General features: G+C 43.1%; 1 protein-coding gene across 2 annotated transcripts in view; it reads left to right on the top strand.

The window, feature by feature from the left end:
- LOC102220347 (serine/threonine-protein kinase LMTK1-like) overlaps positions 1-23,308 on the top strand; it is a 59,841-nt gene that overhangs the window by 34,258 nt on the left and 2,275 nt on the right. Inside the window, exons 2-13 of one of the 2 annotated variants that reach the window (XM_005805361.2) lie at positions 555-688; positions 7,840-7,981; positions 13,398-13,477; positions 14,391-14,509; positions 15,008-15,095; positions 16,011-16,144; positions 16,489-16,573; positions 16,755-16,876; positions 18,248-18,397; positions 18,595-22,072; positions 22,626-22,755; positions 22,848-23,054. In XM_005805361.2, the coding sequence (XP_005805418.1) occupies positions 555-688; positions 7,840-7,981; positions 13,398-13,477; positions 14,391-14,509; positions 15,008-15,095; positions 16,011-16,144; positions 16,489-16,573; positions 16,755-16,876; positions 18,248-18,397; positions 18,595-22,072; positions 22,626-22,755; positions 22,848-23,054 (4,869 nt within the window). Of the gene's footprint in view, positions 1-554; positions 689-4,332; positions 4,702-7,839; positions 7,982-13,397; positions 13,478-14,390; positions 14,510-15,007; positions 15,096-16,010; positions 16,145-16,488; positions 16,574-16,754; positions 16,877-18,247; positions 18,398-18,594; positions 22,073-22,625; positions 22,756-22,847; positions 23,055-23,308 lie in introns of those variants that run through there. The other variant, XM_023341060.1, reaches the window with a different exon arrangement.

The following is a 23,308-nucleotide window of genomic DNA, read 5'->3' as shown; positions in this document are numbered from 1 at the left end:
AATTCAAGTAAAAGGTCTGGGTGTTTTCAGGCCGACGTTTCACAGTGTAAGTGTGTTTCTGGGCCACTGCAGTGACACAAAAATATCCGTGAACTTTATTCACAACCTCATAAATTCTTAATGTATTCAGTCTGAACATTATTTGGGGGGAAACGGATGAAATTTAGAGAAATGTATTTATTAGAAAATCACTTCTGGGCCCCCTAAATAAAACTTTAATGAAAAAGCGAGGTGAAGGAGAAAATGTGCCGCCTGCGTTGTGGGGGCCGGGCTTTTATTCGACTTTATTGTTCTGTGAGTAAAATCTGCAGGACTATATTGTCGCAGAGTATTTCATTCCCAACACAAAAGCATGATTCTAGGTTTTAAATCAAACATGCAAACGTCTCTACAGCAGAACATTCATCAAAAGGCAACAGAAACCCCTCGCTTTTTACGCTTTTGGTCTTGCGGCTGATATAAATTACAACATGCTCCAACAAGGACCTTATCAGATTATCACGCAGCGTTGAGTTCAGCAGCTGACATTGTGCTTTGCTCTCTGTGTCCTGCAGATGGCGCTCCACTGAGCGAGCTCTCTTGGTCGTCCTCTCTGGCCGTGGTGGCCATCTCCTTCTCGGGTCTCTTCACCTTCGTCTTCCTCATGCTGGCCTGCCTCTGCTGCAAGAAGGGCAAGATGGGCTTCAAGGTGGGATGAATGATGAGCTTTGAATGAAAACTGACACACAAAGACAGAAAAAAAAGACGAGCAAATCTACTTTTAGACATGTTTAAAGTAATTAGAATACAGCACAGTTCATATTAAATGAAGGCTTGTGTTTAAAAAAAAAAAAAATCAAACCCCAAAACTTTAAAAGCACACACATGGTGATGGTAAAATGAAATTTAATCTGGAGGCATTCGGAGTTACTCACTGAAGCTGAGCCATTCGCTGCGTCTCTTCATCCTCTGGATGAAAGCCAGCCGGTGTTGTTTATGCAGATGGGAAGCAGGAAGAGGCGCAAACAAAGCGGGATGAGTTTGTGTTTGTGGAGCGGTGCGGGCCCCGCAGCGCTGCGTGACCGCCTTGTGGACGCAACAGAGAAACGAACTGGGTCACGGCACGAAGTGGAATGGGGCAGAAGAAGAAGAAAAAAAAAATGGTGACATACATTGTTTTTTAAATTTATTTTTATTTATTCTATGCTTGCTGTGGAGTTCACCTACAAGTGAAGACTGATTTTTTTTTTTTTTGATAAACGTATTTTCTTAAATCCTAGAAATAAACGTTCATGCATCGTTAAGACCCACAGACAGTAGAACCAGCTTTCAGCGGCTCGGTGCCACGACTGCTTGGGTTCAAATGGCTTTTGACAAAAGTAGCCTGTCAGCCTTAGGGATATCTGTTGCTTTTAGGCTCCTGTTGGGTCCAAACAGAACATCTGAAGATCTCAGCTCGAGAATAAGAATGAAAATGTATTTTTGAGGAAACAATCTGCAGAAGACCGAGTTTCTCTGCATGTTTAATGCAGCTCATTAGAACTTCTGAGAGTTCCTCCACAACAAGCCTCTCTGCTGGGATTCGGCAGAAGAGATTGAGTTATTCCACACTTTGTTTTACAAAATAATGCAAGAAATTAACATAATTATCGTCGGCTTAAACGGTGTTTATTTGGTTAAACTCTGTTGAACACAGCAGATAAAGATGAATGATTTTTGCTCAAATTCTTGGAGAGATGAGGGATTGCTTTAATAATCAGGAGCTTTAGCCTCTGGGTACATCTTCACATTTTCTGCTGTTTTCTTCTCTTTGTTTAACTTTTCATGGTTTTTGTCAGGTATGTCTGACTGAATGTGAGGATCCTCTGTGCTGCTGCTGCGGTTTGGATCTAAATTAACACCAGATTATTTATTTTAAATGCTGAAGACCTGACTAAAGTGCTGGAGGATCCACAACTCTCTGCTGGTACAGAGTGATTTAAAAATGGTCATTTTGTGAATCCTCTCCACTATTTCCTTTTTATATTCTGCTATACATTCACAATCATGCAAAGACGGTTCATAAAGACTCACTTAGCTGATTAGAACTGTAAGATTAAACCCATTTGCAGAAACCCAAGGCAAACTGCAATTTGCACTGATTAAATTAACTGTCTGCCCTGCAATCAGCTGCAAAAATAACAAAGACAGGAAGCTCAAATATTTTACTGGAAGATGCGACGGAGAAGAACCGGATCCGGGTCTAAAACAGTGAATCTAATCCTGTAGTGTCAAACACTGTCCATTCAGTTTGACAAGAGTTACTTTAAACAAAAAATATTTTTAGTTGTCAAAGTGTAGCTGCCTTCAGAATCCACAGTGAGACTTTACTACTTCGCTCCATACAGTCACACAAAACTCTGGTTACTGCTGCATGTTTTCTGGCCTTTCATGGTAACATTTTATTTGAAGGTGTGTACATAAGACTGACATAATACCGTCATAAACATGACATAACACCGGTTATGAACCTGAAGGAGTCTTCCTGAATGACTATGACTGTTGTCATACAGTAAATAATGACACTTTTAATGCAAAGTTGAGACTTTTAATTGACTTTTAATGGACTTTTAGAGCAATTTTGCACTAAAAGCGTCATTATGTACCGAATGACACTTCATGACAACAGTTGTAAACATTCATGAAGACTCCTTCATGTTCATATCAGGTGTTATGTCATGTTTATGACAGTGTCATGTCAGTCTTATGCACACCCCTTCAAATAAAGTGTTACCCATTTTATTAATAATAATTTTAAAACAGAGGGAAAGAAAATTAAATCTGTTTTTTATGCAATGGAGCCATCATAGCTCACCTATTCATGAAGAGAACCACTTATATAAACTAAAGCAGAGCAAGTTTCAGTTACAGACTGCTGCTTCTGATTGAAGATAGTTTCCTCTTTAACTTTGTTTGACTTTATGATGGTCGCTTGTTTGGTCAGACTTCTGAAACCTGTCAGGGAGTGTTCAGGATATGATCAGGGTGTGATCAGGGTGTGTTCAAGGTGTGACCAGGGAGTGTTCAGGATATGATCAGGTGTGATCAGGGTGTGTTCAAGGTGTGTTCAGAGTGCGGTGAGGGGTTTGTGGGAACAGAGGAGGACTGAGTGAGTGTGAGGAAGGGTTTTTCCATGAGCTCACAGTGCATCCGGCCTCAGGGCCCCATTTGCCTCTAACAGAGGAGGAAGAGGGAATTTCAAAGAGATGAAGAAAAAAAAAAGACTTCAAGGGCAATGATAGAAAAGGCTTCCTGTGTTACTGAAAAAAACCAGACGGGGACTCGTCCTGTGATGGAGCATCTGCCACTGTTGGAGTTCATTTAGACAAAAAAAAGCAGATCTGAAAAGTGAAAATCTCATGAGTTCCACAATCTGTATTTTTATGTCCATTTTTAATAATTGCAATAATTTGTCTCGTTGTAAAAGTTCAGCAAATGCCGACTGCATCTGATAAATGTTTGCCATTGGCGTAAAAATGACAAAAGTGTAATTGAGCAGTTATGGACTCTGCTTAAAACCCAGTACAGGGTGTTTTTTCTGTCTTAAATTTCATTCAGGGCGGCACTAAAAAGATCCTAAAGAGTCTTAAATTTGACTTTCTGAAATCTGCTGGTACCAACCAATTTAAATGAACTCCATCGACGCTGCCAGGAAAAGTAGTCGAATACTGAGTCAGAAAAATGTCCAGTTTGTTGACAGCTTCAAAAAGTCTGAAGAAGACGTCCCACTTTCTGAGGGTCATTTACCCAAATATTAGCCAGAGGACTATTTTTATTTTTAAGAATGTATGTTTTTGAACATTTATGGACAAAACTCTTGTTTTTAAGAATCCCTGAAGTTGTTTAATTGCTCTCTCTTAGTGAAGAATGATTTTAATGAGCAGTAAAAAGCTTAACATTAGTGATATTTATGTAACTATAGATTCTGTTCTGACTCTTGAAACGGATACTTGAAAATCAGGTTTCCAAGTGAGATTTCACGATTCTAAGCAGCCCAAGTCTTTTCTGTGACATTATGCGGTTTTAACGCAAAATGCTGTAGAAGCGTCGCAGTAAAACGCGTGAAGCCGTGGAGATAAACAGAAAAATCCACTCTGACTGTTTTAATTACATCTTGGACTAAATGTCAAACATCAGAGTCAGACTTTGGCTTATAGCGCTCATGTTTTTCTTGGTACATATCGGGGTGACTGTCCTGCAGGAGTTTTCAGGACAGACACAAAGACATCCAGTGATGTCACATGTGCAGTATGTGAACCCCTCCTCCTCCTTCTCTCTTTCCTCCTCCTCTTCTTCCCATTTGTATGTTTTCTCACATTTTTGGGAGGCCTCGGCGTCTCTCCTCGCCCTCTCCAGATGACCAGAGGTCCGCTCCAGGCTGTGCACTGGGAGCCTCTGCGCTCCTCCCTCTTCCTTTCTCCCTTCCTCTGTTAGCTTTTTCTCCCCTTCATCCCTCCATCCTGGCAGACTTGGGGACAGTCTGTGGTCAGCTGCAGATCTTCTTCCTCCTTCTCTCTCAGCAGAATGATGAAACTTTTCGCTCCCTCAGCCATCCGCCTGCTGCCCTCCACTCATCACCTCACTGCGTGGGTGTGTGTGTGTGCGTGTGTGAGTGTGGTTGTGGGAAACCAAGAAAAAGGCTGAAATGATGAATTTGGGGGTGTTTGTCATCTTTGGTAGAAGGTAAGTTCTTGCAGAACTATAAATTTTCAGAAGAATTCAGTTAGAAGATTTGTTAAAAAAACAAATTTATTCATTGCAAAGTTTCAAATGTTGCATCCAAGTTTAATGCATGTGTTGAAAGGTTGCAGAGTTCTCTCTGTAATGACATATTTCTTGATTTATTTTGACTGTTTGGAGAAGAGATTATTTGCAATTCACAAAATTGAATCTTTTCAGAGAAGAAGGAAACAAACCGAGCACCGCGTCGAGTCTTTTCTTTTTTTAAACGCAGCGTTGTGTATGTTTGTGACAGAGTGTCGCTGCAGAGACTGAAAACACATGTTGGATGTGAGAGAGGGGGCGAGCGGGGCCGTGTGAAGGTTTGGAGCAGAGGCAGAAGGAGGGGTCCGTGGCCTGCGCCAGTGTGTGTGCGCTCGCATTCCTGGGGGACAGGAGGAAGCGGGAGACGGAGGTGTTTATGTGCACATGTGTTTGTGTGGGTGTTGCAGAGGGCTGCAGCGGGTCACATTTTTCCAGTGATGGGACCCCACAGCCCTCCAGATCCCATCTGAGGGACTTTTATTCTGACATCCGGCCTGTGGATGCAGCCAACTCCCTCCCCCCATCCTCAGCTGTGCTGCTGTTCACGACGGACAAAAGAAATCTTTCAGAAGACGTTATCAACGCAGCAAAAGGCTTAGAGTGATATTTTACTTTTGGTTCTTACAGTACAACTTGACTTCATTTCCACAGATGTGAACAGTCCTGAAGACGGTGTGAAATTCCCACAGTTTTATAACTGGAAGGGAAAAAATAGCGATTAGTCGGGCAGTTAGTCTGCAGCATCCATCCGTTCATCGAGTTACTTAAGATCGAAACAATACTGAAACGTCAAAGTTTTCTCTCATATCTTTAAAAGAGATTTGGATCCAAACCCACTCAGTGTCCCAACAAACCTCTCATCAGCCTAATACCATTGCCTTTGCTTCCCTGATACTCTTGACCAGGAAGGATATTTGACTGTCTTTTAACCGATGGCCGAGAGACGTAATAAAAAGTACTAGAACGTGGCTACCGTTTCTTGATTAAGTTAATGCATTATCATTCAGAGAGTAGCTCTGTCACTATGAGATAAGGTTGTCACAATTTCAGATCTAGATGTTTCCACCAGGATGTATACATCTTGCTTCTATAATTTGGTGCTGGGTTTTTTTCCTTTTTCTTCTCTGCATTTGGTGTTCAAACGACGAACCACTTGTTGGTATGCATTGTTAGTGTGTCTTAAATCTGTCTGCTGTCGGTTTTTTATAATGAGAAATCTGAAAGTAAAGTGTTCAAAAGAAAAGAAAACCGACATTCTTTTCTCCATCAGCACTTTCCTGCTCTGCAGTGCTTTCCTAGTCCGTAATGACTCTCTTGCTCCTCATTCCTGGATCATCTTTAAGGTCTCCTCTTAGCCTGTGAGGCGTCCAGAAGGCATTTCATTATACTCCCGAAACGCATCCGCTGTGAATGTTTTCACATGTAGAACAGCAGCTTTTCACTTTTTACATGTCTTTGTTTTCATAATTAAAATCCTGTTTTTACCATTATTCCATTGATAGCTGACTAGCAGTTTGCAGCAATACGTTGGGGAGGGGCATCACTGTGTTGCACCATGTTCCATGCAGCCAGAAAAAAACAAAACAAAACAAAAAACTCTGGTCACTCCAGTGGTCTCTCTGACATCTCATCATTGTTTTAATTAGATTACAGGCACAGATCGCTGTAGCGCCCTGAGAAGGGGAAGTGAGTTCAACAGATGGGTTCACGCTGTCACATTCAGAAAAAAAAAAAGATTTATTTCGCCAGTGTTTGTTCTTTGTAAAACATAAAAAGTTGTTTTTGAAGTAAAAAGGAGGCGGAGAAGCGTTCGTCTGCAGTCTGATTTCCAAACGGCTCTTGAGGATCAATATCTGCAGTCTGATCTGTGAAGTTTAGGACTGAGATACATGTAGTCTCAGAGCTAATAATCCCTGGATTTAACGGAGTGGCTCTGTTTACGCTCTGACTCTCCAACGGCCTCACAGGAAAACAGAACCGGGCCAGCACAGCTTGCTGCAGTTTATCTCGGCTCTGCTTCGACTCTTGGGCCAGAAAAACCAGAAACTTTCCACATTTTATTTCAGAAAATCAAAGGTATCTGGTTGCTGCGTTGTCCGCAAGTCATTCAAAATAAGTGAAACCAGCACATTTACTTTATTTGACCAACAGGAGAAGAATTATTTACACATCACATTAGTACATTTATAAACTCCAGACTGGAGCTTACTTCAGCACACTTTGGGAAAACAAACACTTGGCCATGTAGACCCAAACCATTAGACTCCACTTCGTCTTTTTGAAGGAAGTATATTTGATCTTTTTCAGTTACAAACTTATAAACCTTTTATCCCTAGTAACTTAACTGCTGTCTGCTTTAGTGTGAAATTTAGGAAAAATTATGATTGTGTTGGATTTGCATCCACAGGCAATAGTGGTATACATACTACATGTTGGCTACATGATGGCTAAAAGTCAGTTCACTCAAATATTCTGCTGGTTATGTCGGGAAATAGCATGAGAAGTGGGTAGCTCCCCCTGGTGGTGTGGAGCTACCCACCTGCAGATATGACAGCTAAACAAACAAGCTTCAGACATAAAAAAAAGAAAGAACAGACAAAGTATATTGCATTATTTTCCATTTCATTGTATTATTAGTGAAGAGTTCAACAAAAATTATTTTATCTGTAGCACTTTATGAAATCAAACTGACGTAAAAATAAGCTTTGAAGTTGAAACCTGATCAGTTTAACTGAGATTTTTGAACTGTGGTGTAAAACCTCTAAATGAGGTTTTTGTTTAAATCAGCATTGAAATTAGGTCTGTTGCTCACTGCAGTGATGGAGTAGTTCAGAGCCAAACATCTGAAACTACATCTCTTGTTTACAAGGAAGTAGCTTTCGCATTGTAGCACAGCTGGCTCTCATAGAAAGTTAGAAAATGAAAATTTTAAAATTCCTGTCATTGATTAGGTTGAAAACAATAGAAATAATAAAAAAAACATTGTTTCCTTGTCTGACTCAAGTAGCAGGCTCATCTGTACATTTTTCAAAGAGTTTGTGTATCTTTTTGTTTAAGGAATTCGAGAATGTGGACTGTGACGAGTACCACGCAGACATGTCCACCTTGGCCTCCACGGTCTCCCAGGGCACTCCGGACGTCTACGTCCTGCCGCTCACCGAAGTTTCCCTGCCGACCACCAAGCAGCCGGCCCGATCTGGTGAGTCAAAGTTCGGCTCGCTCTCCTCTCGCCCTCCTAAGCTCCTCCAACGCGCCTCCTTGTCCTGCAAGGTTAGAACTTCATGTGCCTCTGCAGCCTTAACTTTGATGGATGACGACGATGACTGAGAAGATGAATGCGTTGTTGAACAATACCTAATCATGATATCATTGATGATGCAAGCCTAGCAGCAGCTCTGCAGAGGTGCCAGATAGTTTCACACGCGCGCACACACACACACACACGCACATTTGAAGGGTGTGAGAGCAAAAAGGAGCCTGAGGAGAGTCGCGTTTCCCCGGAGTGAGCACCGCCCCGATGCTGGTCAGTTGGGCCTCCACCTATCCCATAATTCATTGCTGCAGGGCAACTGCAGAATGAACTCTTTAACTTTCTCCCACAAACATCTGCAAGTTGCATAATAGCGTCCAGGCAGTCGGCCTACGCTGCAGTTCGCTGGTATGTGAGGCATGTGAGAGCACAAAACCCCAGTGAGAGTATTCCTCTCTCAGTGCTTCTGCCTCTCAGGAACAATGTGAGTTGTTGTGCATTATGGGAGCGATCCTGCCTGATAAACTCGTGACACGAGACTTAGCGGATCCGACTCACGGAAGCACAAAGAATCCTGGAGGAAATGTATTCTCTTATTTTATTTCAAAACTAATTCAATGCTGTTAAGTCTGTCACATCTATGAATCTATGAAATTAATAATTTTATTTATCCCGCTGACTACTTTTTAAAAGAAGTTTCGTAGGGAAAGTGAAAAGCAAATCTTTCTGCACATGTTCGCCTTTCGTCAAGCGAACCGACTGCTGAACACATGTTTTGTCCTCGGCGAAAGATAGAAACCATATGTCGAAGCAGGCAGGGGATTCATTACTGCGCCGTTGGGACAACCTCACCCTCTGACATCATTTTCAGATATTGATTTTAGTTTTTATGAAGTAACTGGATCAGATGCACGGTGCTGCTTTCAGTTTTAAGGGATCTTTCAGGAACTTTGTGTCATTCTGACATAATGCGGTCTGCTTTTTCTGCACCCACTTGCGCACAAACAGAGTTTAAACTGTTTTCGCGGCAATGGCGTACCTTGCAAAAGTGTGGAAACTTTTGCAACAGCCACAAACTTCATTGTGTTTATTGGGGGGATTTTATGGAATAGACCAACACGGTGGCATGCATTTATATTCCGCAGTGACCCAACACTTGTATTGTGTTGCAGTTATGGCTGCAAGTCTCTTTTAACAAAAAAACTGAGAAAAATAAAACTTTACGTTGACTACTTTAGTAGTGTTCAAGTAGAAGCAGAGTTGAGAAAGCTCTGGAGTCTGCTTGGGTAGGAAAAAAGGAAGTTCCGTTCAAACCCGTTCTGCACATCTAGAGTCACCTCAAATTCGGTTAAAGTGGGCAGAGATGTAACTTTTCAAGTCTGGACTTAAACTTTGGACTTTGACTGGGCCAATCTCACATAGGAATATGCTTCGATATAAAAAACTGTAACTCTGACTGTGTGTTTATTGTTGGTGTCCTGCTGGGAAGTAAACATCCTCCACAGTTTCAAGTGGGGATTTTTTGTTGTTTTTTTTTCTTCATTTTTTATTTTGCAGCTGCTAACAGAGTTCCTTCCAGGATTGTCTTGCATTTGACTCAAACATTTTCTCATTAATTCTGTCCAGCTTCTCTGTCCCTTCTGAAGAAAAGCTTTCAAACTATATGAAGCCGCAAGGCGACTGCGTCAGTTTTTCTCCTCACACGGTGTTTTGCAGGTAACTTCAGCTCTGCGACTCCTTCAGGTTCGCACCGGTCTCCGCCTGCTTTGTGTTAAACAAATGGAAGCTTAAGGTAATGTAGCAAAGTGTGAAAAAGATTAATGCAGTCAAAAACCTTGGCGCTCCACTGGAGGAAAACGAACAAAAGAAATAAAGATGGGAGGCGATCGCGCCAAATCCGAGACCGAACGAGGCCGATGAGATCTAACAGTTCAGGGAGTGTAGAACTAGGTCGGAGATTTCTCATAAGTCGTCAACATGGAAGTGTTTTGCTGCCCTGCGTTAAGCGCCCGCTCCCAGCCAGTGTTCCTGAGTAGGTGGAGGTCTTAATAAGCCATCAGTGCTGCAGGAGCTTGGCTCAGACAGAGGCTCCATTTAAAGGACCCGCCCTGATGCAGCTGTCGAGTGTTGCAGGCTGCTGTGTGAATTGAATGAAACTAACACCCATTCAGAGGAGACATGGGAGCAGGAATCCACACGAGCACAAAAACAAGTTCAAAAACATGTTTAAATACGTGCAGAGAGATCGACCAAGCACTTTCAATGGATCCGTTTGTAAGTCAGTTCTGCCTTTCGAGGGTTAAACTTTACCTTTAAACAGTCAATTGAGGACAGGAGCCACTGGGATGAGTGGGAATGATGGGAATTCTTTTCGGCTCTGAGTGGTTTAAATGCATCTTGATAAAAACATCTCCGCTTCAGCAGCCATTATGTAACAGAGAGGCTCTTTGTTTTGGTACTCAGCAACAATCAGCTTGGAGATGCAGAGATGCTGCTGTCAAACGGAGCTTGAGTTACTTTATGTATCTATGAGAAGGTTTTTTTTTTCTCTCCTTCGACTGTTGGACAGACTTGTGTTTTTACCCACAATTTTTTCTGCAGTTGTTGCTGAGAAATTATTCTGTCACTTTTTTTTTCTTTTTTTAAAAAATAAAAGACCTGTGGAGACCGACTGGCCGTCAGAGGCAACAGGATGTGGCGGAGTCTGCATGTCGACATGTTGGGGAGCGGATTCCCGACCTAGAGTTATTTAAAGCTACACAATTTACTTTCAATATGCATAACGGATAAACAAAGCCCTGTAAATTTTACTGGGTTAAATATTTCACTAGAGACCAACACATGTTGCAGTTTTTAGAACGCCGCATGCAGCAGACACTGCTCCTCATTAAACAGCCTGCAGATATTTCTGCCATCTCACCCTCACTATTTCTAAGCATTCAAACATCTACAGTAGTTTTTGAACATGTGGACAGATGCTCTTTAATATTACAGCCTAATGATGAATATTAGCTTAATCTTGAAGAAAATAAAATCTTTTCAAGATTAGATGTCTGATGTGAGTGCCTGACAGGATCATGTTCAAATAGAAACCAGAAAATGAGTATTGATAACATGCAGGGTACGTTCATGATTTAAAGACCTCACAATCCAAACTGAGGATATATTTTTAATCATGGCTGCATTTATTTTTCAGTAACATTTTTCGGTCATTTCTGCATTCCGAGAACAAATACAGATTCGATGAGAACTGCTTTATTGCTAACGAGTGCTGGTCGTTTGGTGCGTTTGTATTTTTGTTTTGTGCTATTTTAGGTCCAATGGAGCAAATTAAAGATGCTTTAATTTGTTCCCACCAGGGGAATGTTTCATAACAGCTTTGAGAACAGAGGTTTTAAAGTAAATTTCTATGTTCTACTCAGAGTGTTTTTCAAAGAAATATGGTTACTTGACTCCTTTATATCGTGCATACCAGCAGTAGATTTCTCATACATATTGTAGTTTAATCAATGATCATAATCTCAAGAATGAACTGGCAAAAACAGAATCAGAACAAAATAAATGGAAATAGGGTGCAATAGAAAATCTTCAAAAAATTATAAGCAGTTCAAAGATGAGATTTATGCATTTTTACTATTATTCATCTCAATAGGTTATGAAACTACCAAAGCAAGCTACACTGTTCTGCAATACTTTAAAAGTGAAATGGTTTGTTTGCAAAGGCATAAGATATAAAACGGAAGGACCCAAATGGAAATGTGTAGGTATGAAACGGCAATGCTAATTAGCACCATTGACCTAAAGAAATCAAAGACGGTTAGCACAGAGTCCCAACTATAAATATTGCACATCAACATGTCCTGAGGACAGGAATGGAGCCCGTGGATCTAGGAGCTGCAAAATGTGAACATGAGGTCATTTAAACCAGCGCTGGACTCTCTGGCAGTTCCTGTGAAGAGTGATGTTGCACAACTCTGTGACTGATCTCCACATCGTAGACTTGACCATGGAGGAAAGGCTAATGCTAACTCTGAGATTGCTGGTAGAGAAACCGGTTTGTGTTTGCTGCAGCAGATGTTTCTAGTAGCTTTTATGAAATACCACCACAGGTTTGGAGCAGGAGCAGTCTGGTACAGAACGCCTCATGTTTCTCCCATTGTTCTGTTAGATTTATGAATATTTGAGGGAAACATGTCGCCGTAGGTGGAACCCTCTGCCTGGTGCTGTTTATTTCTTTGTCATGGAGCTGGGAGATAATAGTCCCAGTGTGTGCACCCTAGCTGGTCCTAACTGGTACCATGCTGTCCTACACGGCCAAACAATGGCGACTATTCTGCTGTTGGGCCGGGGAGAAAGTGGGTGTAAAGAATGACCAATCTGGAGAAGGAACGTAGGGGTCCAGTAAGGCCTCCACACGGACCAGACAGGACAAAGATCTGCTTGTTGGCTGCTTTGCTACCAGAATCAAAGTGTCATGGAGGGTGATGCAGAGGGAAACTAAAGGGCAGGGAGGGGAGGAGAGGGAGACGCAGCAATCGGTTGGTTTGGCTGAGTTGGGACAGCAGGACACCTTCTGCAGCCAGGATGGGTGCAGGTCATCAGGGGGTGCTGACAGCGATGCTTCGGATAACCGGACCATCTGACAGTTTGGTGCCACAGAAGACCAGCACAGATCAAACACAATGGAGGATGTTTTGTTTACTCTTCAACGACCGGCATGTTGGGATAATCCACTTCAGAGACGGCTGAGAGCAACTGAGAGTGGATACCTAATAGCTCAGATGTGGTGTGTTATGTAGCAGCCTTGAGTTTCTTTAATTAGCTTCCTTTCAACACTTTTCTGTGCATTTTTGCAGCTTTTTAAGTAAAATTTCTCTCTCTAATCGATAAGAATATGTTGCTATTTGGAAAGTCAGACAATCTCAGAAATCATTTTGTTGTGCTGCAGTTTTAAATGCCTCAGATTACAAGGGTATAGATTGTTTTCAGCCATTCAATCTCCACCGTCTCCATCCATCAGCGCTGACATTTATTTCAGCTTGTCTGTGCAACGAGATCCATCAGAGCGTTCAGCAGCCGTGCGTTCACATTACCCTGTGTTTGTGTGATATCACTGCATAAACACCAAAACACTGTTTGGTGTTTTAGCCCTATGATTATGATTTACAATGCATTTAAATGAATGCACTCCGTATTCAGCCAGATGGATTCTCATGAGCAATTTATATTTCAACCACACACCAGCCTGATCAGGAAATTTATCAGTTGTTCTCTGGCGTAATGCGGTTTGTCGGAAATGTGCTAAAGCATGCTGAACGACTGAATCAAGTCTTTTTTCCCCCTTCTTCTTCTTCATCTCCTTCAGCCCAGCTGCTGAAGTCCTCTGAACTGACTCGCCACAGTCTGCTCTACCTGAAGGAGATCGGACATGGATGGTTCGGGAAGGTAAGAAAGACCACCTGTAGTTTTTTAGATTGCATTCACACCAACCCTGTTTAGTCCACTTTAATCAACTTCAGTTTGTTTGCCAAGAAAGTCGTGCTTATTTTGGGAGGTGTGAACCGCGCAATCGACCTCTGATGCAGTTCGGAAGCCAAGCATATCAAAGACTGCTCCAAAAGCAGGAAGTGGACTATAGCGCAGGGTGTTCTGGGTAAACAGAACCTAAACAAACACACAAGTGGGAGAAATTGCTCATGGTCTTTTACCAAATACGGAAGAGAACTCCTACAACCGCTAAAATTTTATGCTACTCCATTTTTGTTTTCATTTTGTGAAAAAGGAAGTTGCTCTCATGTCTTCTTCTGAGGTTTTCATGCTGTTTCCTTAAGCGGGATTTCCTGTGGGTTTAATTTGTTTGACACAGTGCTGTGTGAAGGCAAACCACACCAGCTGAAAATGTAACAAATGTTCCAATTTTGTCCCCCAATCGAACCGAGTCTGCCAGACTATCAGGTGTGAAAACACCCTTGGTTGCACCAAGGACCCTCCTGTAATTCAATGTGTTGCCTGTGGTGCGATAAATAACAGCTGCTTTGTTCCAGCGGCGATGCTCACAACTCCGAGTACAAACATTGCGCTGCTACAGTGTTTAGAAGCCGTCACTGCCAATAGGAAAGCCTCATGTTTCTGCAACCAGTTAACATTTTTCTCCCTTCTACCCTTCCCTCTGTCTTTTGTCTGTTTCTGACTCGTCTCACACAAACACACCCGCCCTTTCCATCCCTGTGTACCTTTACTGGGTATGTCCATATATGTATGTCTGCTTCACATCTTCGTGTGAATGGGTTTACCGGTGTCTCTGTGTGTATGCTTGCTTCCTCCCCGTATGCATTTGTCTGTGCCTACGCTGTTCCAGGTTCTGCTCGGGGAGGTGAACACGGGCCTGAACACCACCCAGGTGGTGGTGAAGGAGCTCAAAGTCAGCGCCAGTGTGCAGGACCAGATGCATTTCCTGGAGGAAGCTCAACCCTACCGGTAAAACGTTACACCCAATACCACATCTGGTCTCTTTATCAATGGAACTGACCCTATGGAGAAAATGTCTGCCCTCTTAAAATGCTTCTAGAGTGACTCTGACATAGAAATTACAAAAAATATCAAAGTATGAATAGAAAATATTAAATACAGCAACACTCCTGAAACTGGAAATAAATCTTTAAGAGGATGAAAAACGCAAGATCCAATGATTTCGTAAATGGAAATGTTGGGCCTTATAAAAACGTCCATTTTCAAGAGTTTTCACACGATCACTGAAGCAGACCTATTCCAGACACTGTTCTCCCAGTTTCATGAAATCCAGGCTGGATTTCATCATCAGAGCAAATATAGAGGCTTCGATGTATTCAGATCCCACATGCAATAAACAAACACATGCATGTGTCCACAGTAATGTTCAGAGAGTTGTGCTTTCTTTGTCAGTTTAAAGAGAAATGCCTTTAAGTGTTTTTGCTCTTCCTGCTTTCTGCTCTCCAGCACGCTCCAGCACCCGGCTCTGCTGCAGTGCCTGGCCCAGTGCACTGAAGTCACTCCCTACCTGCTGGTCATGGAGTTCTGTCCACTGGTGAGTCTCCATAGAAATACAGCACATTGATCCAAACACACAACAATCAGGACAGACTTAACTCCTGAAAACACTTGTAAACACTTAATATCCTTCCGTTAGTGGTGACACAATCTGAACGTTTCACCATCAGACCTTTGCTTTTATTTGAAGCCTGAAACATTTAGATAAGTTGTAGATTAATTCTCTAATGATCTTGTCCCACTGAGGCTGGCAACTACTGGATTCTAGAAATTATAAAATTCAACAATCTTCACCTGTATCTAATAGATTATTTACCCTGATATATTTATTTAACTTTAAAAAAAGGATATAATTGTAGAATTTCTTCAAATCTAATAAATTTGTTGCTGTTTTTTTTTTTTTTTTTACCATTTAGTGGGACTTCCAGGCTTCCTGGGACAAAGTGCAATATGTTCTCTTTTGTTCTGAAACAATAAATGCAATTGATTTTTCAGCCAAACCATCCACTGCATTTCCAGTAGCACTGAACAATTTTACCGACTTGGAAAACTGATGGAATATTTTGTGAACTTGATCAGGTTAAATGTTATTTATCTTATGTATAAAGTCAACCTTTTAAAAAAGGTTGACTATATACATAAGATTATTTCATGGGAAGAAATAGAGGTAAGAAATGCTTCACAGGAAAAGAAGCGGCTGTTTGTGCTGGAGTCTTTAGAGTTGTTAAACAGTTAGATGAGACTGTCGCTCGAGTTGAACTCGCTCAGCTGCAGCAGGCTGGATTTTTCCACAGATCGCCACATAAATCTGAGGATCTGCTTCTCCTTCATGCAAACTTCTTCAGCTGAACAGGAAATGGAGGCCAGAAAGAGCAGTTCACTGCCAAACACCGCCCTCCAGTGGTCAAACCTTGTGGCATGCAGGTGTATTATTTTCCTTTGCTGTGTCCAGGGGGATGTGAAGGGTTACCTCCGAAGCTGCAGGTCGAACGAGGCGATCACCCCTGAGCCCCTGATTCTGCAAAGGATGGCCTGTGACATTGCATCAGGACTGCTGCACCTGCACAAACACAACTTCACCCACAGGTAGGCCCAAGCTGCTGCTGATTAGTTGGCATTTGTATGACTTACAACAAAAAATCCAGATGCTGCACCAACTTTGCTTCCAGTTGCTTCCTGAAACAACATCCTGGTGCTGCCTGAGTGCTGCTTATTGACTCCAGCATCAGTGATTTTGTTGCAGGCGGTGGCCGCTCCTCCCCAGATCAGCTTTATTAAAGGCACAACATGTTGCAGATGAAAAGGTGCAATGTTCCACCACCAGTGACAGCTGAAACATCTTAAACAAGAGCACCCACGATGTTATCCTGTGTACTATTTCATTAAATGGTGCAGATGTGTAAGAGGTGTTTATCTGCATCTCTTATCAGCGACCTGGCTCTGAGGAACTGCCTGCTGACTGCTGACATCTCAGTGAAGATCGGAGATTATGGTCTGGCGCACACAAAGTATAAGGTAGATCCACATGAGGTTCCCAAACAGAATGTTAATATTTGATTTTGCCGAAGAAACTGTGTTTGTTTGTCTGACGACGGCAGAAAAATAACTTGGATTTATCCCTGCTAACATTTGTAATGCACAACTCAGGTGTTTCAGAATCAAATCATGAAATATGTTAATATTTCTACTTTACCAGGATGATTTCTACGTTACCTCGGATCAGACGTATGTGCCACTGCGCTGGATCGCCCCTGAGCTGGTGGATGAGGTTCATGGAAACCTGCTGTTAGCTGATCAGACCCAGCAGAGCAACATCTGGTAGAACCAATAACTACCTCACACATTTAGACATTTTAATTTCCCTTTTATGCATTAGACTCCATTTAGACTTTTAGTGGTTGTTGGTATGTAGTGTATTCTGCGGCGTGATCACTGCTATTAGAGAAAACAAATATCTGTACAAAGACACAAATTCAGTAGCGTGTCATTAAAATGCCATAAGCTGTTTATTATAACCCAATCTAATTACTTAATCAAAAAAGTAGATTCAAATCTTTAACAGGTGATGTTCAATCTTACAACAATCAATTTGGTGTGCTAATTATTTTTCCTCTCTGATTCTGGTCAGAGATTCTTGTCGTCTGGCCAGTTTAATCGTTCACTATTTTTATGGTTGGTTTATTTTAAAGACAGGGCATGACGGTGCATTCAAGTACCCCTAAACTTTTTTTGTAATTTCCACTAAATTGGCTAAGTGTGATTCATTTATGATTGTTAGCAGAAAACTTTATGCCAATATTGATCCACAGTTCCTAAAGAACAGTTGTGACTATTGGCCTATTAAATCTAAAAATGCTCACTTTGGTTAAATCTCATGTTTAAGGTCTTCTAATAACACAACACAGTCATTTCTACACATAATTGCAGCTAATTCCTTATTTTTGCACACACACAAAAAAAAATTCACCTGTTAGCAAAACTCTGAAACATTTGACCCTGTTCTGTGTAAACTGTTCAAACTCTATGTTCAGCTTTTAATACGGCTCAATTATTTCAAGAACATGTGAACAACTTGGGGAAGATTTACATGTTTAGTGGGAGAATCTTTCATCGGAAGTTTTTTTTTTTTTAGCGACAAGGCAAAGAAGCTCGGATGAATTTATGCATTTAAACGGCTACCAGCAGCATAGTATCAGAGCTTATTGTGCAGAATATGCATATTTCTACAATAGACAAACTGTTTGTAAATTGTTAATCATTGCAGAGAATTTATTGGTTTAACAGTGTGAAGATCAGAATTCCTTTGGCTACATCTATAGTCTGCAGCCTATCTATTCTATTGGATTCACAGAGAAATTATTCATTGAAGAGCTTGCCTGAGAATTGCAGAAACTCTGCATTTTCTGGCCAAAAGATGCACCATCAGTGCGTTGGACCTGTTACTGACATAAGTAGCAGTTTTATTATCTAACACAATCCTTTGGGCCGTATTTGCAGCTGCATATGAACAAAATTAGTTTTCTCACCAGATAAAGAGGAAATGTAAGAAAAAAAAAAGACTAAAATAAATTCTGTGACTGGAGACCCAATCAGCTCAGCAAAAAAGTCTTATATTATGAGATGAAAGCATGGATACTATGAGATTGTGAGGATCTAAAGGTGGATGTCCACGCTGTCTCGTCCTCCCAGGTCTCTTGGTGTGACCATCTGGGAGCTGTTTGAGCTGGGAAACCAGCCCTATAGACACTACTCTGACAGACAGGTCCTGACGTATGCTGTAAGAGAGCAGCAACTGCGACTTCCCAAGCCACTGCTCAAAGTTCCCCTGGCTGAGCGCTGGTGAGTCACACACAGATGCAGGCATGCCCATTGAGGAGGAAGACAAATGCAACAAAACATAGAGCCAAGAACAACTCAGTGAAATCACTTCCGGGATTAGCAGATAAAAGTTCCCTGCTCAGATTATCACATTTGTTTTTAGTCAGTTTTATCGGTTAACTCTGAACACTTTCCCTTCTCATTTTTGGGTTCCTCAGGTATGAGGTGATGCAATTCTGCTGGCTCCAACCTGACCAGAGACCCAATGCAGAGGAAGTCCACCTGTTGCTCAGCTATCTGTGTGCAAAAGGGGCCAGCGAGGCCGAAGAGGACTTTGAGAGGCGCTGGAACTCACTGCGTCCCAACGCTGGATTCAACGGTCACCACACCGCCTCAACCATATCTAGAGACCAACCCTCCTTAACCTCCTCTTCCTTCCCTTTACTGGAGCAGTTTTCATCTGGTGATGGCTACCATTCAGAGTCTGGAGATGACATACTGACAGTCACAGAGACCAGCCATGGCCTGAACTTTGAGTACAAGTGGGAGCAAGCCAGAGCAGAGTCATCCTACATATCCCAAGAGTCCTCAAGTACTTGTGCTCAGGCCAACCATCATTGTCCAGAAGTGTTTTATCCACCAGGGGGCATTGTTGGAGGATGTCCCATGGAGAGCCTAAGCCACGGAGTTTCTCCTACCTACTATCAACCAAAACACTTGCATCCTCCCAGTGTGCTCCCTGTCCTCAGCGCCCATAGTCCCTCAGTAAGCAGTGAATATTACATCCGTATTGAGGAGCCTGTGGACTGTAACATGGATCCAGATTACAACATGTGCTCCTACAGCCCAGACTACCAGGGCAGCAGCGGGAGCTTCCTGACTGGCAGTGCAGACTCTGGTGAATGCATGGCCTGCCCATCACAGACCAAAACTATGGGTCCTTACTGGTCTGCTGACATCCATAAATCTGATCTGTATGACTCCAATGATTCAAGTCCAGCCATCTCCTTGACAATGGAGCCTCTTTTAGGTCAGGTTTCAGACAGCAGCCCCCTTCGACCATGGGAGTCAAGTCACTATGTGTCCTATAAAGACAGAGATGGGGGCTACTACTATGAGCACTCCCCTCCTTTAGAAATGGATCCTTATCTGGTTGGAAGTGAGCATTCCAGTGAGCATCTCCAAGAAAGCTGGGGGTCAAGAAGCCTTCGTCAGGCTTTAGGAGAACTGGAGAACCCTCTGGGTATATCCCCATCTGTGACCAGTCCACCTGAACAGGCCTACAGAGTGACATACCTGGATACCAGCCAAACCTCTCTCTTAGGGAAGAACATGACAGGGGGCTACTATGATATGATGGGCTCTTTAAGGAAGACCATGCCTAGTCACACGAGACACAATAGCCACTCAGTCAGTATCAACATGAAGACTGGAGGCGCGCTCTTCATCGGACACAGAGACAGTGACACAGAAGAAGAAGAGGAGGACATATTTCTCGAGAGACACACCTGCAACACGTGGCCTTCGAAACACAGGCACAGCAGCGGAGGACACCACAGGCGGGCGAGCCACAGCTGCAGACAAGACTCTTACACCGACTTCAACTACACCATGCCAAGTACAGACATCGAAGACACCTGGCCGGACCAGCACAGCCTGGCTTTTCACTCTCTGCCCAAACCCATCGACTATTTAGAGCCACACCAGGCCAAAGATAACAATGCCTGCCTCAGCCTGAGTAAACATCACACCATGGTGCCCTCAGACAACTGCAATGCCTACATCTACCTGTGCCATGAAGGGGAGACTCCGGAGACACCATCTGGAGAGTGCTGCCACACCCATTTTGTTGATCCACTCACTGGTTTGTTAGTGAGAAACAACGACTACTGTCACAGCTACAGTCACAGCAACTACATCACAGACAAGACCACTGATATTCTCAGCAGTGAGGAGATGATCAATCTGTCACCGGCTCCAGGGGGTCCCGTTGTTTCCAAACACACTTTGATAAAGCCTGACGACTGTGAGGAGCACTATATTAATCCTTCATCTGAAGAAACGGCACTTACAGAGAAGCGAGAGGAAGTAATCAAAGAAAATCTGATCATGCAAAATCCACCAGAACCTAGAAAAGAAGAGGTAACTCTGACAATGACTAAAAACACTCCACCTCCTCCTGATAACAGGCACGTGATGGTTTCCATCACAGATCCCCAGTCGGAGCTGAGCCACACAGCCGACAGCGGCGTGGACCAGGCCGGCTCCACCGTAAGTCTCATTGACATCCTCGACTGCAGCGACGAAGAAGAAGACATAACAGATGACATCACTGATGTGACTTCAGGCATCTTCGCCGATGAGGGCAATGAGCTGAACGTATCTCCTGCTTTTAAATCTTTGCAGAAGCAGGTAGGAACTCCTGATTCCATGGACTCAATGGATCTGCCATCTGCTGCTGGATCTTGTGAAGGTCTCAGCCCTGCTTCTTCCCACCCTTCCAGCTCACCTAAAGCCATGGACAGCGGATATGATACAGAGAATAATGAGAGTCCGGAGTTTATCCCCAAAGAGTCCCATGACACCCGATCACAACCTCAGGGAAAGCCTACCTTGGATACCGGTCTAGAGGAAGTTCAGGAGAACCAAGAGGAAGAGGATAAAGCAGAGGTTCAACCATCATTGGGTCAAGGTTCGATTTTGGACAGCTCACAGACAGAAGACCACATTCTTTTACCACTGAGTGACAAGACTCCATACAGAGACTCTGCCTACTTTTCAGATTATGAGAATGAAAAGCAAAGTCGAGATGAGGAGAGGGAACGCCAGCTGAAAGAAATGGATCATCACAGCGATGTAGAGAAACAGCATGTCGGAGGAAAAAAGGCAGAGAAAAGGAAAAGTGGAGAGGATGAAGAACTAAAAGATGGAGTGGTGAACAAAGATTTAAAACTTGAAGAGGACCACGATCCAAAAGGCAGAGCCGAATCTCTTCCTCCAGGGACAAGCTTGACAGAGAACGAGGAACCTTCAGATTCTGCCTTCAAAGCAGAGGCGATACTGGATGAATGGCCATCCCATGAAGAGAGCTCAGCCTTAGGCGACTGGGCAGCTGAGGTGGTGGGGGCCATGGAGGAAGCGCTTGGTGCCCTCAATGGAGACTCTTCTTCCAGCTTTAAGGAAGAGAAGGACATGGAGGACAAAACAGATTCTGTTGAGGCTGGCAAAGTCGAGGAAACGCCAATGAAAACAAATCACAAAAGCCCATCAGGAATGTCCGGAGAAATCCTGCACGTCTTACCCAAAGATGAGGTAGCGCTGCAGCACACAGCTAACAGCAGGAGGTTCTCTTCCTCCTCTCCTGTCTCTCCATCCACCCCACAACCTCCACTTCCTGCGACAGAGGGCCGATCGTCTCCCGCTGACGGCGAGGAGGCCGACGAGGAGGACGCAGACGCCGATGACAGCGACGATTCGGATGAGGAGCTGCGAAGCTACAGCGCGCAGGAGGAGGATGAGGAGGAGAGTGAGGAAGAGTGCCACCCCGTGCCCATAGTGGTGAGCGACAACAGCGAGGCTCACAAACTGCGGAGCCTCCTCAAGATGCCGAGCCTGGCTGCAGAGAATCTGGAGGAGGACCATAAGAAGAAGACGGTTTCTTTCTTTGATGACGTTACCGTCTACCTGTTCGATCAGGTGAGAAGTGGAGATGGAATATTCAACTTGCTAAGAGTGTTTGTGGTTGATTTCCAATTTCCACTTTTTATAAAGTTTTGACCAAAATGCATTTGAGCAACATCGCTAATGCTAATTAGCTAAAATTAGTCTAATTTTACCAGGTTTTTTATTTTACCTTTTGCTCTAAGGATGCAGTAATCATCTAATAATAAAACAGTTCTTGTTCAAATATCTTCTTAAACATTTTTCAACTTTATTTTAACTACATCGTCGGTATTGAAAGTATCTAACTTTGAGCATTCTTCCAACAGCAATAACTTCCACACTGAAGAGTGCTATTTGGTAGTGCATGGCGGACAGTTTTTGGATCATTTTTGTTTCCAACCACCTTGGTGTCAATTAGGGCCAATCCAGCTGGAACATCATCCATTTCCCTCTGATTTCTCAGTGCATGTAAAGCTAAACTGTAGGAAGTTTACTCACGGTTGTTTCTTTGTGGGGATTAAGCTTTTTCACTGCATGGTTCACTGCATTACTTTAAGTAATCATTTCCTAATATTGACCTCACCAGGAGAGTCCAACTAAGGAGATGGTTGAACACGGCTTCCCATTAGCATCTGAGGGTTCGAGCTCTGGGAGAAAATCCCAGGAAAGACCTAATATCTCAGATGATTCTTCAGATGGGAACATCTCGGAGGAGAGTGAGTGTGTTTATCGTTTTTGCGTTTCTTTGTTCCTAGAAATAAAGTTTTTATAAGATAAAAACAAACATTACCTCATCATCTTCCCTCAGGCACAGGGTTTGAGTGGGAGGACGACTTTCCCCTCCTACCTTTGCCCACATCCTCGACAGCAGCCGACTCTCCTCCGCCTCGCGGCGTCGCCAAGGCTCCGGAGCCCAAACCGGCCATCCAGTTGTCCCGGTTCACCGTTTCCCCATCCAACGTGTCTCGGTTTTCCATCACTCACATTTCTGACTCTGATATGGACTCGGCAGGAGGTTGGTTGCTTCGCCACCTGCACGCAACTCTGCTCTCTTTATGGCAGAATCATGACTGAATGCTAAAGGGCACGGAAACAGAAACGAAGCTAAATTTTGTCTAGCGCAATTGCACAAAATTAGAGAAAAAAAAAGCAGTTAGCGCATCGCAGGATGCAAAAAAAAGTCTAGGAGCTTAAAGAAAGGAGCCATGTATGAGGACAGTGACACAGTCATGGGGTGTGCTGTAGGACTGAAATATTAAGTTGAAGACA

The sequence above is a fragment of the Xiphophorus maculatus genome, chromosome 10 (genome assembly GCF_002775205.1).
Source record: "Xiphophorus maculatus strain JP 163 A chromosome 10, X_maculatus-5.0-male, whole genome shotgun sequence".
In the NCBI taxonomy this organism is placed as follows: Eukaryota; Metazoa; Chordata; class Actinopteri; order Cyprinodontiformes; family Poeciliidae; genus Xiphophorus; species Xiphophorus maculatus.
Note: the sequence above shows the minus strand (reverse complement) of the source record. Positions and strands in the feature narration are given on the sequence as shown.